Source organism: Bombina bombina, chromosome 4 (genome assembly GCF_027579735.1).
Source record: "Bombina bombina isolate aBomBom1 chromosome 4, aBomBom1.pri, whole genome shotgun sequence".
Taxonomy (NCBI): domain Eukaryota; kingdom Metazoa; phylum Chordata; class Amphibia; order Anura; family Bombinatoridae; genus Bombina; species Bombina bombina.
This window is the reverse complement of record NC_069502.1, coordinates 574,745,343-574,762,911: the sequence shown is the minus strand read 5'-3', so window position 1 is coordinate 574,762,911 and position 17,569 is coordinate 574,745,343. Positions and strand designations below refer to the sequence as shown.

Here is a 17,569-nt window from a genome sequence, read left to right as displayed (position 1 = left end):
TGTCGCGAACAGTTCGCCGGAGAACAGTTCCCAGTGAACATAGCTTGTTCTCATTCGCAGCGGCGGGCGAACATATACAATGTTCGATCCGCCCCCTATTTGTCATCATTGCCTAAACTTTGACCCTGTATCTCACAGTCAGCAGGCACATTCCAGCCAATCAGCAGCAGACCCTCCCTCCCAGACCCTTACACCTCATGGACAGCAGCCATTTTAGATTAATTCGGAAGCTGCATTGCTAGTGAGAGGAGGGACAGTGTAGCTGCTGCTGATTTAATAGGGAAACCGATAGCTAGGCTAGTGTATTCAGTGTCCACTACAGTCCTGAAGGACTCATTTGATCTCTGCTGTAAGGACAGCACCCCAAAAAGCCCTTTTTAGGGCTACATCAGTCTTTTTTTTTCTTTGTAATCTAATAGCAGTTGCCTGCCTGCCACTGCCAGCCTGTGTGTCAGGCTCACAGCATATACTGTGCCTACTTGCTCAGTGCCACCACTCATATCTGGTGTAAAATTAGTGTAAATTTTTTTAAAAAAACTTTTACATCAGTCTGCTAGTGTAATCTAATTTCAGTTGTCAGGCCAGCCTGCCACTGCCAGCCTGTGTGTCAGGCTCACAGCATATACTGTGCCTACTTGCTCAGTGCCACCACCAGTTATATCTGGTATAACAGTAGTGTAAATTTTAAAAAAAACTTTTACATCAGTTTGCTAGTGTAATCTAATAGCAGTTGCCTGCCTGCCACTGCCAGCCTGTGTGTCAGGCTCACAGCATATACTGTGCCTACTTGCTCAGTGCCACCACTCATATCTGGTGTAACATTAGTGTAAATAAAAAAAAAAAAAAAACTTTTACATCAGTCTGCTAGTGTAATCTAATTTCAGTTGCCAGGCCAGCCTGCCACTGTCAGCCTGTGTGTCAGGCTCACAGCATATACTGTGCCTACTTGCTCAGTGCCACCACCAGTCATATCTGGTGTAACAGTAGTGTAAATTTAAAAAAAAACTTTTACATCAGTTTTGCTAGTGTAATCTAATAGCAGTTGCCTGCCAGCCTGTGTGTAAGGCTCACAGCATATACTGTGCCTACTTCCTCAGTGCCACCACTCATATCTGGTGTAACATTAGTGTAAATTAAAAAAAAAAAAAACTTTTACATCAGTCTGCTAGTGTAATCTAATTTCAGTTGCCAGGCCAGCCTGCCACTGCCAGCTTCACAGCATATACTGTGCCTTCTTTCTCAGTGCCACCACCAGTCATATCTGGTGTAACAGTAGTGTAAATTTTTTTTACAATTTTTTTTTTACATCAGTTTGCTAGTGTAATCTAATAGCAGTTGCCTGCCTGCCACTGCCAGCCTGTGTGTCAGGCTCACAGCATATACTGTGCCTACTTGCTCAGTGCCACCACTCATATCTGGTGTAACATTAGTGTAAATTTAAAAAAAAAAAAACTTTTACATCAGTCTGCTAGTGTAATCTAATTTCAGTTGCCAGGCCAGCCTGCCACTGCCAGCCTGTGTGTCAGGCTCACAGCATATACTGTGCCTTCTTTCTCAGTGCCACCACCAGTCATATCTGGTGTAACAGTAGTATAAATTTTTTAAAAAAAAACTTTTACATCAGTCTGCTAGTGTAATCTAATTGCAGTTGCCAGGCCAGCCTGCCACTGCCAGCGTGTGTGTCAGGCTCACAGCGTATACTGTGCCCACTTGCCCAGTGCCACCACTCATATTATCTTGTTTAATAGTAGTGTAAGTGTACATTTAAAAATAAAAAAACTATTTTGACTGTGAAACATCCGTCTGCTTTTTTGTGTCAGGCTCACAGCGTATACTGTGCCCACTTGTCCAGTGCCACCACTCATATTATCTTGTTTAATAGTAGTGTAAGTGTACATTTAAAAATAAAAAAACTATTTTGACTGTGAAACATCAGTCTGCTTTTTTGTGTCAGGCTCACAGCGTATACTGTGCCCACTTGTCCAGTGCCACCACTCATATTATCTTGTTTAATAGTAGTGTAAGTGTACATTTTAAAAATAAAAAAACTATTTTGACTGTGAAACATCAGTCTACTTTTTTGTGTCAGGCTCACAGCGTATACTGTGCCCACTTGCCCAGTGCCACCACTCATATCTTGTTTAATAGTAGTGTAAGTGTACATTTAAAAATAAAAAAACTATTTTGACTGTGAAACATCAGTCTGCTTTTTTGTGTCAGGCTCACAGCGCTCTTGTCCAGTGCCACCACTCATATTATCTTGTTTAATAGTAGTGTAAGTGTACATTTTAAAAATAAAAAAACTATTTTGACTGTGAAACATCAGTCTGCTTTTTTGTGTCAGGCTCACAGTGTATACTGTGCCCACTTGCCCAGTGCCACCACTCATATGTTGTTTTGTAGTAGTGTAAGTGTACATTTAAAAATAAAAAAACACTTTTGACTGTGAAACATCAGTCTGCTTCTTTGTGTCAGGCTCACAGCGTATACTGTGCCCACTTGTCCAGTGCCACCACTCATATTATCTTGTTTAATAGTAGTGTAAGTGTACATTTTAAAAATAAAAAAACTATTTTGACTGTGAAACATCAGTCTTCTTTTTTGTGTCAGGCTCTCAGCATATACTGTGCCCATTTGCCCAGTGCCACCACTCATATTATCTTGTGTAATAGTAGTGTAAGTGTACATGTGTGTTAGGCTCACAGCATATACTGTGCCTACTTGCTCAGTGCCACCACTGATATCTGGTGTAACATTAGTGTAAATTAAAAAAAACTTTTACATCAGTCTGCTAGTGTAATCTAATTTCAGTTGCCAGGCCAGCCTGCCACTGCCAGCCTGTGTGTCAGGCTCACAGCATATAATGTGCCTACTTGCTCAGTGCCACCACCAGTCATATCTGGTGTAACATTAGTGTAAATTTAAAAAAAAAACTTTTACATCAGTTTGCTAGTGTAATCTAATAGCAGTTGCCTGCCTGCCACTGCCAGTCTGTGTGTCAGGTTCACAGCATATACTGTGCCTACTTGCTCAGTGCCACCACCAGTCATATCTGGTGTAACAGTAGTGTAAATTTAAAAAAAAAAACTTTTACATCAGTTTGCTAGTGTAATCTAATAGCAGTTGCCTGCCTGCCACTGCCAGCCTGTGTGTCAGGCTCACAGCATATACTGTGCCTACTTGCTCAGTGCCAACACTCATATCTGGTGTAACATTAGTGTAAATTAAAAAAAAAACTTTTACATCAGTCTGCTAGTGTAATCTAATTTCAGTTGCCAGGCCAGCCTGCCACTGCCAGCCTGTGTGTCAGGCTCACAGCATATACTGCGCCTACTCGCTCAGTGCCACCACCAGTCATATCTGGTGTAACAGTAGTGTAAATTTTTTTTAAATTTTTTTTTTTACATCAGTTTGCTAGTGTAATCTAATAACAGTTGCCTGTCTGCCACTGCCAGCCTGTGTGTCAGGCTCACAGCATATACTGTGCCTACTTGCTCAGTGCCACCACTCATATCTGGTGTAACATTAGTGTAAATTAAAAAAAAAAACTTTTACATCAGTCTGCTAGTGTAATCTAATTTCAGTTGCCAGGCCAGCCTGCCACTGCCAGCCTGTGTGTCAGGCTCACAGCATACACTGTGCCTTCTTTCTCAGTGCCACCACCAGTCATATCTGTTATAACAGTAGTGTACATTTTTTAAAAAAAAACTTTTACATCAGTCTGCTAGTGTAATCTAATTGCAGTTGCCAGGCCAGCCTGCTACTGCCAGCGTGTGTGTCAGGCTCACAGCGTATACTGTGCCCACTTGCCCAGTGCCACCACTCATATTATCTTGTTTAATAGTAGTGTAAGTGTACATTTTAAAAATAAAAAAAATATTTTGACTGTGAAACATCAGTCTTCTTTTTTGTGTCAGGCTCTCAGCGTATACTGTGCCCACTTGCCCAGTGCCACCACTCATATTATCTTGTGTAATAGTAGTGTAAGTGTACATTTAAAAAAGAAAAAACTATTTTGACTGTGAAACATCAGTCTGCTTTTTTGTGTCAGGCTCACAGCGTATACTGTGCCCACTTGTCCAGTGCCACCACTCACATTATCTTGTTTAATAGTAGTGTAAGTGTACATTTTAAAAATAAAAAACTATTTTGACTGTGAAACATAAGTCTGCTTTTTTGTGCAGGCTCACAGCGTATACTGTGCCCACTTGACCAGTGCCACCACTCATATTATCTTGTTTAATAGTCGTGTAAGTGTACATTTTAAAAATAAAAAAAAATATTTTGACTGTGAAACATCAGTCTGCTTTTTTGTGTCAGGCTCACAGCGTATACTGTGCCCACTTGACCAGTGCCACCACTCATATTATCTTGTTTAATAGTAGTGTAAGTGTACATTTAAAAATAAAAAAACTATTTTGACTGTGAAACATCAGTCTGCTTTTTTGTGTCAGGCTCACAGCGTATACTGTGCCCACTTGCCCAGTGCCACCACTCATATTATCTTGTGTAATAGTAGTGTAAGTGTACATTTAAAAAAAAAAACTATTTTGACTGTGAAACATCAGTCTGCTTTTTTGTGTCAGGCTCACAGCGTATACTGTGCCCACTTGTCCAGTGCCACCACTCACATTATCTTGTTTAATAGTAGTGTAAGTGTACATTTTAAAAATAAAAAAACTATTTTGACTGTGAAACATAAGTCTGCTTTTTTGTGCAGGCTCACAGCGTATACTGTGCCCACTTGACCAGTGCCACCACTCATATTATCTTGTTTAATAGTTTTGTAAGTGTACATTTTAAAAATAAAAAAAATATTTTGACTGTGAAACATCAGTCTACTTTTTTGTGTCAGGCTCACAGCGTATACTGTGCCCACTTGCCCAGTGCCACCACTCATATTATCTTGTTTAATAGTAGTGTAAGTGTACATTTAAAAATAAAAAAACTATTTTGACTGTGAAACATCAGTCTGCTTTTTTGTGTCAGGCTCACAGCGTATACTGTGCCCACTTGTCCAGTGCCACCACTCATATTATCTTGTTTAATAGTAGTGTAAGTGTACATTTTAAAAATAAAAAAACTATTTTGACTGTGAAACATCAGTCTGCTTTTTTGTGTCAGGCTCACAGCGTATACTGTGCCCACTTGCCCAGTGCCACCACTCATATCTTGTTTAGTAGTAGTGTAAGTGTACATTTAAAAATAAAAAAACTATTTTGACTGTGAAACATCAGTCTGCTTCTTTGTGTCAGGCTCACAGCGTATACTGTGCCCACTTGTCCAGTGCCACCACTCATATTATCTTGTTTAATAGTAGTGTAAGTGTACATTTTAAAAATAAAAAAACTATTTTGACTGTGAAACATCAGTCTTCTTTTTTGTGTCAGGCTCTCAGCGTATACTGTGCCCACTTGCCCAGTGCCACCACTCATATTATCTTGTGTAATAGTTGTGTAAGTGTACATTAAAAAAAAAAAAAACTATTTTGACTGTGAAACATCAGTCTGCTTTTTTGTGTCAGGCTCACAGCGTATACTGTGCCCCTTTGTCCAGTGCCACTACTCATATTATCTTGTTTAATAGTAGTGTAAGTGTACATTTTAAAAATAAAAAAAACTATTTTGACTGTGAAACATCAGTCTGCTTTTTTGTGTCAGGCTCACAGTGTATACTGTGCCCTCTTGTCCAGTGCCACCACTCACATTATCTTGTTTTTTAGTAGTGTAAGTGTACATTTAAAAATAAAAAACTATTTTGACTGTGTAACATCAGTCTGCTTTTTTGTGTCAGGCTCACAGCATATACTGTGCCCACTTGTCCAGTGCCACCACTCATCTTATCCTGTTTAATAGTCGTGTAAGTGTACATTTTAAAAATAAAAAAACTATTTTGACTGTGAAAAATCAGTCTGCTTTTTTGTGTCAGGCTCACAGCGTATACTGTGCCCACTTGACCAGTGCCACCACTCATATTATCTTGTTTAATAGTAGTGTCAGTGTACATTTAAAAAAAAAAAAAATTTGACTGTGAAACAACAGTCTGGTTTTTTGTGTCAGGCTCACAGCGTATACTGTGCCCACTCACAGTAGCTTGCACGCATAGTAGCACTAATTGAAAAACAAATGACGGGCAGAGGCAGGCCAACCCGCAGGGGCCGTCGTGGTCACGGTGCTGTGATTCCCTTTGGCCATAGAATAATGCCCAGTGTTAGGCCACGTACCATGAACACGAAAAGTTCTGATGAAATAGTTGACTTTATAACACAGGACACCCAATCTTCTAAAGCTTCCGCTCGTAACCTTGATGCACCATCCTCCTCCAGCTTAGCTTCGGGCACTCAACTTACCACTCGCCTGCCTGCTGCCACCACCGACACTAGCACCACAGCCGCCTCACTTGATCTGTCAGAGGAGTGATGAACCCCTTGACTACTGGGTGTGCAGGCTTGACCTTTGGCCTGAGCTATCCCAATTTGCAATCGAACTTCTGGCCTGCCCCGCTTCAAGTGTCCTGCCAGAAAGACCTTCAGTGCAGCAGGAGGTATTGTCACTGAGAAGAGAAGTCGCCTAGGTCAAAAAAGTCTTGATTACCTCACCTTTATTAAAATGAATGAGGGATGGATCCTGAAGGGACTGACATTGGGCGATATGTTCAAGTAAAAAAGGCCTGATGAGATGAGCTGCCTTGGGCTAAAAATGGTCCACACGCTGCTGTATTTTATCTTCGAATGCCGGATGACTTGCGTGACTTATCCGCCAACAACTAGGGTTCAAGTCGCAATGTTTTAGGGCACTTTCTAACTGTCAAACAAACATTAATTTTTCTGGCCGCTGCTACAGCAGCGGCTGCAACAATGCCTAATTTTTCATGCATGTGTACATGCCTAATTTTTCTGGCCTCTGGTGCTGCACTGTGGCTTCAAAACCCAAACCAAAAAAAAGGCACATAACAGGGATTAAACTGCTAAGAATAGTACTACTTAACACACCACTCATATCTGGTGGCACAGTAGATTGCACGTGCAGTGCCCCAAATTTGAAGTAGGAGGTCCGACCAAGCATCTTTTTCCATCTCCCGGTTCCTAAAATCCATGCCATATACACATCCCCTGATAGGGGACACCGCAGTGGAGGTACACGGCCGAAATTTCTTTGCAAAAAAGGCAATCCCCAATCTTACTCGATTGTGCAAAAGGAAGTAACCTTACCATGTGTCCCAGACCGCACATCTTGTAATTCTCTGTCTGGGAAATAATCTATCTATCAAATCTATCTAGTTATCTATCTATCTATCTATCTATCAAATCTATCTCGTGGCCGGACCGACCAAGCATCTTTTTCCATCTCCCGTTCCTAAAATCCATGCCATATACACGTACCCTGATAGGGGACGTAACAGGTATTAAACTGATAAGAATAGTACTACTTGACAGACCACTCATATCTGTTGGCACAGTAGATTGCATGTGGTGCTCTGACAAAATGCAGAAGGACATTTGGCAGACGGACATTTGGCAGACGGACATTTGACCGACAGACAGAAAGCTAAAGAATGTTCCGATTTCGGCCAAGGGCAGATAAATTCCAGAGTGCTCTGTTCTAATCAGAGCCTCGGGCACCACAACTGCCTCTGGGAACCTTACCATGGGTCCCAGACCACCCGTCTTGTAATTCTCTGTCTGGGAAATTATCTATCTATCTATCAAATCTATCTATTTATCTATCAAATCTATCTATCTATCGTATCTATCATCAAATGTATCTATTGCATCTATTGATCTATCTATCTAATCTATGTATCTATCTATCTATTTATCTCGTGGCCGGACCGACCAAGCATCTTTTTCCATCTCCTGGTTCCTAAAATCATCTCTGGGTTCCTCAAATCAATGCCATATACACATCCCGTGGTAGGGCACATAACAGGGATTAAACTGATAAGAATAGTACTAGTTAACACACCACTCCTATCTGGTGGCACATTAGATTGCACGTGCAGTGCCCCAAATTGGAACTTGGAAGTAGGAGGACCGACCAAGCATCTCATCTCTGTGTGATTCCTTTTCTTGTAGGACAGTTAATGGGTCAGTCACGTTACACAGCTCCTCAATGTGACAAATCTTCCTGGTTAGCTGCTGGATCAGATCAGAGAGTGTGAGAAAAACCTGCTCCTGCTGCCGGGTGATCTCACTCAGGACTCGCTTCTCTAGGTCTTCCAGCTGTTTCCTGATGTCCCTAATCAGGGCAGTGAGTCTCTCTGTTACACCAGCTGCTTTCTCTTGCACCCCTCTCCTGTGCTTCTGCAGACTCTGGACTCTTTTCTCAGTCTCCTCTCTCTTTGTGGTCAGTTTCTGCAGAACATTTCTCAGTTTCATTTTCTTCTTCTCAGAAGCCTCATTCAGCAGCTCGACCTGGTGTCCCCTGTGCTCTCCGGCCAGGGAGCAGGACACACAGATACAGGCAGCATCCTCAGTGCAGTAATATAATAGGAGCATCTTGTGGGTGGAGCATTTTCTGTTACCCCAGGAAGTGATTGCACACGCAGGGACATCAGTGAGGACAAAGAACGGGACATGGCTAGCTTGGTATCCAACCTTGTGCAAATGGACTGTTTGCGGTTGTGCAAATGGACTGTTTGCGGTTGTTTGCGGTGCATTAAACGGGGAGTTTGGTCTGTCACTGTGAAGCGGGCATAACCCTTAAACTACCTAAACGATACAACATCATACCTGATGTTTTAAAGCACGTTATTCCAAACAATTTAGGAATTTTAGGTGATTTATGCCCTTTATGGCTTAAAACCAGACTCTGCATCAACTATGTAATTTTCCATGGGAGTTTTGCCATGGATCCCCCTCCGGCATGCCACAGTCCAGGTGCTCTTCGTGAACGCAAAATTTTAGGTTCGCGACATCACTAAATTCGCCTGCCTATTGAAGTCAATGGCGGTTCGCCCGGTTTGCCCGTTTGCAAACTTTTGCGGAAGTTCACGTTCGCTCTTCGCGAGCGCAAAATTTTAGGTTCGCGACATCACTAATATCGAGTCAACCCCTATCGAGTTCACAAGAACTGCTAGTGCAATGATAAATGCTGACAGGGTATGCTGTCGGCATTTATTGCCCTATGTGTCACAAAACCAAAAAGGTAAATATCAGGACTCATATCTAGTATTTCCTCTAAACAAACTTTGTCATCTATTACTCAATTTATCATAACATATATTTTTTATATTTATTTTTGAAACAATGTATTTATTTTTGTCTATCTAATATAAAGTGCCAACATATTAACCCCTTTAGCGCGTATGATAACATGTGGTCGACATTTACAAAGTGTTTTACTGCACATTACAACCATGTGTCATCTTCCAGGGGTTGCTTTCAGAACTTATTGTACCCTTCCACTTCTTACTGGGACACTATTATTATTATCGGTTATTTATAGAGCGCCAACAGATTCCGCAGCGCTATAAACAAACACGGAATACAACAAAACAATTTTAGGTAAGAGTCGCACTGTTGTAGTCAGCTCTTAAGAAGGTGATCTACAAACAGCTGGACTCTTAGGCTTACATGCTAAGGGGGCTAAGGGGATAGCAATGGAGGAGAGGAACTGGTATAAAGAAAGGTTAGCATAGTTTGTATGCATCCTTGAACAGTAGAGTCTTTAGGGAACACGTTAAACTTTTAAAACTAGAAGAGAGTCTTGTGGAGCGAGGCAGAGAGTTCCACAAGATGGGAGCCAGTCTGGAGAAGTCCTGTAAACGGGAGTGTGATGAGGTGACAAGAGAGGAGGAGAGTAGGAGGTCATGAGCAGAGCGAAGGGGACGGGAGGGAGAGTATCTGGAGACAAGGTCTGAGATATAGGGAGGAGCAGTGCAGTGGAGGGCTTTGTATGTCAGAATGAGAATTTTGTGTTTGATCCTAGAGGCAAGAGGAAGCCAGTGAAGGGATTGGCAGAGAGGTTCAGCAGATGAAGAGCGACGTGTAAGGAAGATGAGTCTGGCAGAGGCATTCATTATGGATTGTAAAGGAGCTAGGTGGCAGGTGGGGAGACCAGAGAGGACAGAGTTGCAGTAATCGAGGCGGGAAAGAATGAGAGAGTGGATTCAAATCTTAGTTGTGTCTTGTGTAAGGAAGTGTCTAATTTTAGAGATTTTAAGGTGGAAGCGGCAGGCTTTAGCCAAGGACTGAATGTGAGGAGTGAGGGAACTAGGGAACTAGGGTGATGCCACAAGGCGGTGATGACACAAAACAACAGATTCTCAGAAGCTGCTTAACAGCTTTCTTATAGGGATAATAAACCCATTTTTTTCCTTTTATGATTCAGACAGAGCATGCAATTTTTAGCAACTTTCTAATTTACTCCTGATATCATTTTTTTCCTTCATTCTCTTGGTATCTTTATTTGGAAAGCAAGAATGTAAGCTTAGGAGCCAGCCCATTTTTGGTTCAGCACCTGGGTATTGCTTGCTGATTGGTGGCTAAATGTGCAAAAAAATATGAATAATTTTTATTATATAGTGTATAAATGAGTGTAACACTTTATTTTAATGTATTTCTGTTGTGTTTGGTGCACATTTATTTTTAGCCCTAACCCTTTACACAGGGTCTTCAGTTGCACTCACCAAATGTGCACAAATTTAAATTGGGCTTATGGGTGTGCGTTTACCTTCAACTGATAATACGCGCGCAAGTTACCGCAGTCACTATATTGTAATATCATGCAGGCACTAACATTAGCGCGCCACATGTAATCTAGCTAGTGGACTGAACAGCTGTGATCCATTGGTGTAGCTCTAAATTCTCTACCAGATCTGTGATATTTTTTAAACATTTTGCCATTTCAGATCTTGCTGTTTTATCTCACAAACTAAAAGGGGATGATGTTTCTTCAAAGTACTCAAAATACTTATTTCCCTAATAGAAAAACACACACATTCATAGAGGCTATTGCAAGATACATACACTTATAGCAGAGTAATCTGATTTGCTTTTTTTGTAGTATTTAATATTTAAAAGGAACCACCTGCTCACTAATAACTTTGCTTGCCGTAGCGAAGTTCCCCTTTCCAGTGATCTCTATGGAAGGCATCTCACAGGGACAGCCCCCTTTTTTTTAGAGAATTCTCTGAGGGGAACCCGTGTGAGTGTCAAATTAGCTTTTTCACCTCTGCTCTGGCAAATGTAAATCTCATCCATACAGGGAGTGTGTATATGTAACAATTCTAAGCACCCATGTTATATAGTTAGTAGGTGATAAGGGCAATAAGATGATGCAGTTCTAACAGTTTGTCAAAATGGTGGAGTAGGGAAGACACATATAGATAACAAAAAAAAAAACACATTTGGAAAACGTTTTAGTGAAGGTTACTAATTGGGCCCCATTTAGGACTAGATTATGAGTGGAGTGCTATTTAGCGCTCCCACTTGCGGGCTAAATCTGCTAGAAGTAATTTTTTGCATGCATATTACAAGTTGAAAGTAAAAACATTTCTGGTTAGAATATCGTGACCGCATTAATGTATTCCCCCCCCTAGACTTCAAAGGAGAACGAAATGTGGAAAAAAATAACACTCTACTTGCGCATTTTCTCAAAAAAAAAAAAAAAAAATATATATATATATATATATATATAGATAGATAGATAGATAGATAGATAGATAGATAGATAGATAGATAGATAGATAGATGATTATATATAGGTATAGATATATACATATATAGGAATATCTATTTATAAATAGATATTCCCCTATGTGAAGAACAATAGAATGTGAAATATTCACAGTAAATACATAGTTAAACACTTTATTAAAAATATTAATATTGAATAGTTTTTTCATGTTTTCAGCTACTTGACTGAAAAGGGCTCCAATGCACTCATATACATATGCATTTATGTGTTTATATGTGTTTATATGTGTATAAATGTCTGTAAATATATACAGACATTTATACAAATATCTTCCATAGTCACGTTAATTGGAGTAGCCGTGTTAGTCCAGAGATTTAGATATACATACATATACATGTCTAAAGATGTATGTGTATATATATATATATATATATATATATGTATATGTGTGTGTATATATTTGTGTGTGTACATATGTATTTATGTATTTATATTTGTAAATTTCATTGAATTGGTCAGTGTTGCTTTAGACTTGATAAAGGAAGGAACTCTTCCGAAAGCTTGTCAACTTATAAATGTATAGTTAGTCCAATAATAAAAAAAGTATCATTGCTCAATGCAATACTCTTGTTATTTTGATATCTATATACAAATATAAATACATAAATACATATGTACACACACAAATATATACACACACATATATATATATATTTATTATGACCTCTGATGAAGCGCAGGTACGCCTGCGCGAAACATGTCAGGTGTTCTGATGTCTGACTTTGTCTAAACCTTTGTGGAGAAATAAACTTTCTGACTTTAACAGCACTTTGATGGCCCGTGCAGTGTTTGCTTTTTTTCATACCTCTATATATTTATATATATATACACATACATCTTTAGACATGTATATGTATGTATATCTATTGTAAAGCCCTTTGGATGCCTTTTTTCTTTCTAACACCAGAGACCTCATATTTTTGAGCCCTTACAACTTTTTAATGCAATTTTTTAAATATTTTTATTAGATAGTGTTACTATGAGTGTAACTGTACTTTTAAATGTATTTTGTTGTGTTTTGTGACACTTTTTATTCGATCGTAACAATTAACAAAACTTCTGAAGCTGCACTATCCCGACGCGCAGTAAATTCAATTGCGTTCACTTTCTTACTTTGAACTTATTACATTATTATCCTCTTTCCGACGCAAAGCCGTGATAAAGCCAATATCGCTCAGGCATAACTGTTGGTGTGCCACTCGTAATCTGGCCCTTATTAAGCTGTGGATGCAGTTTTGGGCCTCAGAGTTTCAGACTCATGTGAGGAGGCCTGAAATGCTAGTTAAGTAGCTGTGGTCCAATTAAGGTGATTGTTAGCCGCGCAAAAGTAGGAGGCAGCATTGCACAAGCAGCTGCCTGCTCGTCATGATGCCGGGTCACTTGCAAATAAATGCTAAAAGTTATTATATATTTAAGTACACATCCTTCATACTTTATAGCTTTTATACTGTGTACACAGGTTGATGTAACTGCATATATTTTGATAAAATTGCTATGTAAATAGTATTGTAAATAATCTTCATAGTGTAAAAAGTATAACTAAGCTGTGTTCTTCTTTACCTTCTCTGCAGTGATGTCATGAGTTTAGGAATCACATTGGTTGGCCACCAGAAGAAAATAATGAGCAGTATTCAGACTATGAGGGCACAGATGTTACATCTACATGGAACAGGCATACAGGTGTGATAGGAAGCCCTCCCTTATGAGGGAGGAAAGACATTGAGACAACAGCACTGGCCTTCACTACACAAGAACTGCTGCTAGATTATACTCAGTTCCCTGGGTCCTCTTTACTATGGCTTTCTACAGTAGATGATTATCAACTAGATCCTCAAGCACCTACAGACTTGAACTCCTAAGTGCCACAAGACCGTACCCGAGAGTGTAATAGGGAAATAATGTGGCAAGAAAGAAAGCAGTAAAACAATATACTACCTGCAATGAAAACAGAGCTTTCTAACCTCCTTTTTACCCAATGGACTTTTTCAAATGTACTGTATATAAATAATTTTAAAAAGAATATATTTGTGGGATAAAAAGTTAAGACAATTAGTTAATGCAGCTTAATATTTTCCTGAAGCTGTAATTTATGAAATATATTTTTTTTTCATGTGTTATCCTTCTAAACCTCCCCCTTTTTTAGTACTGTATATTTCATTTTAAGCTATTAATAGCAAAATGTGAATAGCATGGTTCAAAATATGTTTAATTGACGAAGGTGTTTTATTTAGTGACATGTAGGCATTGGCAAATCTATGACAGACAAACGCATATACAAACGATAATAACTCTGCTATTTTTAAAGATTTTCTAAAGATTTATGCATAAAGCAATAATGACAGTTTGTGGTGCTATGACACTTTTGTTTCATAGTTCACAATAGAAATGTTTTCTCATATTAAATAATTGATAACAGCTGAGAGTTCTTTAATTCTCAGAAATAGCAGGGTCTCCTGAATTAGACAGTATAAACTAGTAATGCAAACGTTTACTCATTCCCTACCGTAAATCTTTTATTCAATGTAGAATAAACCCTTCTGGTAAAGTTGTTGTCTACACCGATCACTGCCAGAAGTACATGCAATTTTGTGCAAAGGTTAATAAGGATTTAACATTTTTATATAATATTAGATTTGAAACAAATAGCCAAAATATATTTTGTACAAGATCTTGTTGAATGCAATCCAAATTTGATTGTATTATTTTAGATTTTATAATAGCACTATATATATATATATATATATACATATATATATCAGGGTAAAAAGGGTAGTAGTTTTTGTTTTTCTTCACGATTGGAGAGTTGTGCATCAGAGAATAGTGTTTTCAATTCTTATAATACAAAAAAATACCTATAACATTTTTTTGCCTTTTTGTGTCTACAGAAGCAATAATAAATTGTGTCTTTCTAGGTATTTCCTTTGTGCATATCTTTAGAGTAAGAATTATATTTGTAAAACTTGTTTAGCTAGTGAATGACCCATCACATGGAACCATGTACTTCCAAACAAAATGGGGTTGTTAAATGAAAGATCCCAGGGATCTGCAAGAATTTGGTCTAGTTTGATAATGTGGGCATCCACAAAACTGTAAATGTTTCAATGTAAAGTGTGTAAATTTTATTTATACTGTCTTGTTTTGTACACATATTTCTCTGTAGTGAGCTCTGAATACATTAAAATGCACTATATTTTTCTATTTTACTTTCAGAGAATCACAGAAACAGGTATTTCAGTGCTACATAATGTATTTTACCATATAGGACCAAAGATGGCTGCAGATAACACAAATGGATATCCTCCTTTGCTTGTTTTTACTTTCTATCCATTTAAATCTATATACACTGTTATATTTTAACATTTTTATTTATTTTATTTGTTAAATAATTATCAATTGTAAAATGTTTCTTTAAAAACAGTAAAATGCATTTTCAATATTTCCATTTCATAGACACTTCCATTTGTAATCTTTGTACTAGACTGTAAATATATTTTTGGAACTATAACAGCCTTCTGTTGTTTTATGTGTGTTTTGGTTGGTGTTTTTTTCTTCTTTTGACAAACATGATTTAGTCATTGATTTCAAACAAGACATTTTGAATTGTTTCACACACCAGGTTACAAAAAGATTTGTTCCGCTTTTGTAGCCTGTTGCTTTGGGCTAGCAAATCGGGTAAAAAAAACACTGAAACACAGATGCCTTTTTTTAATGTACTTGGAGATTGATCTGCAAGAATATGAATGGAAACTTGCTCAATAAGGAAATTATTTTTTGGAAATGCTGTTGCATATATATGCCTATGCATATATATATCTAGCTGATACTGGCTTGTTTAAGGGTTCTTCTAGGTTGGTATGACCTCTTCCAGCTTCAAGCATCCCGACAAAGTGCCTGATGATAAAAGGATGGCCAGGTCCATCAAGAAATGCTCATTGCAGACCCACCAATTACAAAAAAAGTGGTCTGGCCCTCGCTGTACATATGAGTGGCGAGGTGCTTTTCATAACAAATTATATGGCTTGCTATCTTTTTTTGAACTATCTGAGCACTTTACCAATGAGTGCAGATCTAAGCAGTTTGGAGCAGGCATGTTTTTGTTAAACAAATACACAAAAATACTCTTCTCTCATGGATATCAAACAGTAGCAAATACAACATAGGTTTTTTTTTTTTAAATCTTTGTTAAATATATGTGTGGCACAATTATTGTCACCCTTTTAGTCAATACTTTGTGCTGCCTGCCTTTTCCTATTATGTCTGATGAGGTTGGAGAATACATGACAAGGAATATGAGATCATTCCTCCATATAGAAACTCTCCAGATCCTTCAAATTTCGAGGTTGATGTTGGTGGACTCTCCTCTTCAGATTACCCCACAGGTTTTTTTATGGGGTTGAAGTTGGGGTACTGACTTTGGCCTATGTGTTACCTCATATTTAAACCATTGTGAAAAAGGAAGTCATGATTGAACAATTTCCTGTTCCTAGTCACCCAGGTGTACAATTTTTTTAAAAAATTTCAATGGGAATATACTTTGTATATATTTTTCTCATATGAACTCATAGGGGTGCCAATAATTGTGCCACACTTATTTAACAGATATACGCCTAGATTACGAGTCTTGCGTTAGCCTTAAAAAGCAGCGTTGAGGGGTCCCAATGCTGCTTCTTAACGCCTGCTGGTAGGTACAGGTGTACCGCTCACTTTTTTCCCCGATTTTCGTATACCGCAAATCCCCTTACGTCAATTGTGTATCCTATCTTTTTAATGGGATTTTCCTAATGCCGGTATTATGATTGCTGGAAAAAATGAGTGGTAGACCCTCTCCTGTCCAGACTCCTACCGCATTTAAAAGTCAGTAGTTAAGAGTTTTATGGGCTAACGCCGTAACATAAAACTCTGAACTAAAGTGCTAAAAGCACACTAACACCCATAAACTACCTATTAACCCCTAAACCGAGCCCCCCCCCCACATCGCAAACACTTAACTAAAATGTTTAACCCCTAATCTGCTGACCGGACATTGCCGCCACTTTAATAAATGTATTAACCCCTAAACCGCTGCACTCCCGCCTCGCAAACACTGGTTAAATTTTATTAACCCATAATATGCCGGCCCTAAATCGCAGACACCTACCTACATTTATTAACCCCTAATCTGCCACCCCAATGTCGCCGCTACTATATTAATTGTATTAAATCCTAAATCTAAATCTAACCCTAACACCCCCCTAACTTAAATATAATTTTAAAAAATATAAATAAAATTACTACAATTAATTAAATTATTCCTATTTAAAACTAAATACTTACCTGTAAAATAAACCCTAAGATAGCTACAATATAACTAATAGTTACATTGTAGCTATCTTAGGGTTTATTTTTATTTTACAGGCAAGTTTATAGTGCAAATTTTTAAACTAATTACACTTAATCTAATCCCCCTAATAAAATAAAAAAGCCCCCCAAAATAAAAAAAATCCCTACCCTATACTAAATTACAAATAGCCCTTAAAAGGGCCTTTTGCAGGGCATTGCCCCAAAGTAATCAGCTCTTTTACCTGTAAAAAAAGACAATACCCCTCAACATTAAAACCCACCACACACACACCCAACCCTACTCTAAAACCCACCCAATCCCCCCTTAATAAAACCTTTCACTACCCGCTTGAAGATCACCCTACCTTGAGACGTCTTCACCCAGCCGGGCACAAGGGGACCTCCAGAGGGGCAGAAGTCTTCATCCGATCCGGCCAGAAGAGAACATTCAGACCAGCAGAAGTCTTCATCCAGATGGCATCTTCTATCTTCTTCCATCCGGAGTGGAGCGGGTCCATCTTGAAGACATCCGACGCAGAGCATCCTCTTCC

At 38.7% G+C, this 17,569-nt stretch overlaps 1 protein-coding gene across 1 annotated transcript in view; it reads left to right on the top strand.

Annotated features, from left to right (window-relative positions):
• EPHA7 (EPH receptor A7) overlaps nt 1-15,204 on the top strand; it is a 380,959-nt gene extending 365,755 nt beyond the window's left edge. The window contains exon 18 of the mRNA XM_053710553.1: nt 13,271-15,204. Within this exon, the coding sequence (XP_053566528.1) occupies nt 13,271-13,385 (115 nt within the window). The 3' untranslated portion in view covers nt 13,386-15,204. The remainder of the gene's footprint in view (nt 1-13,270) is intronic.
• Nucleotides 15,205-17,569: the final 2,365 nt, after the last annotated feature.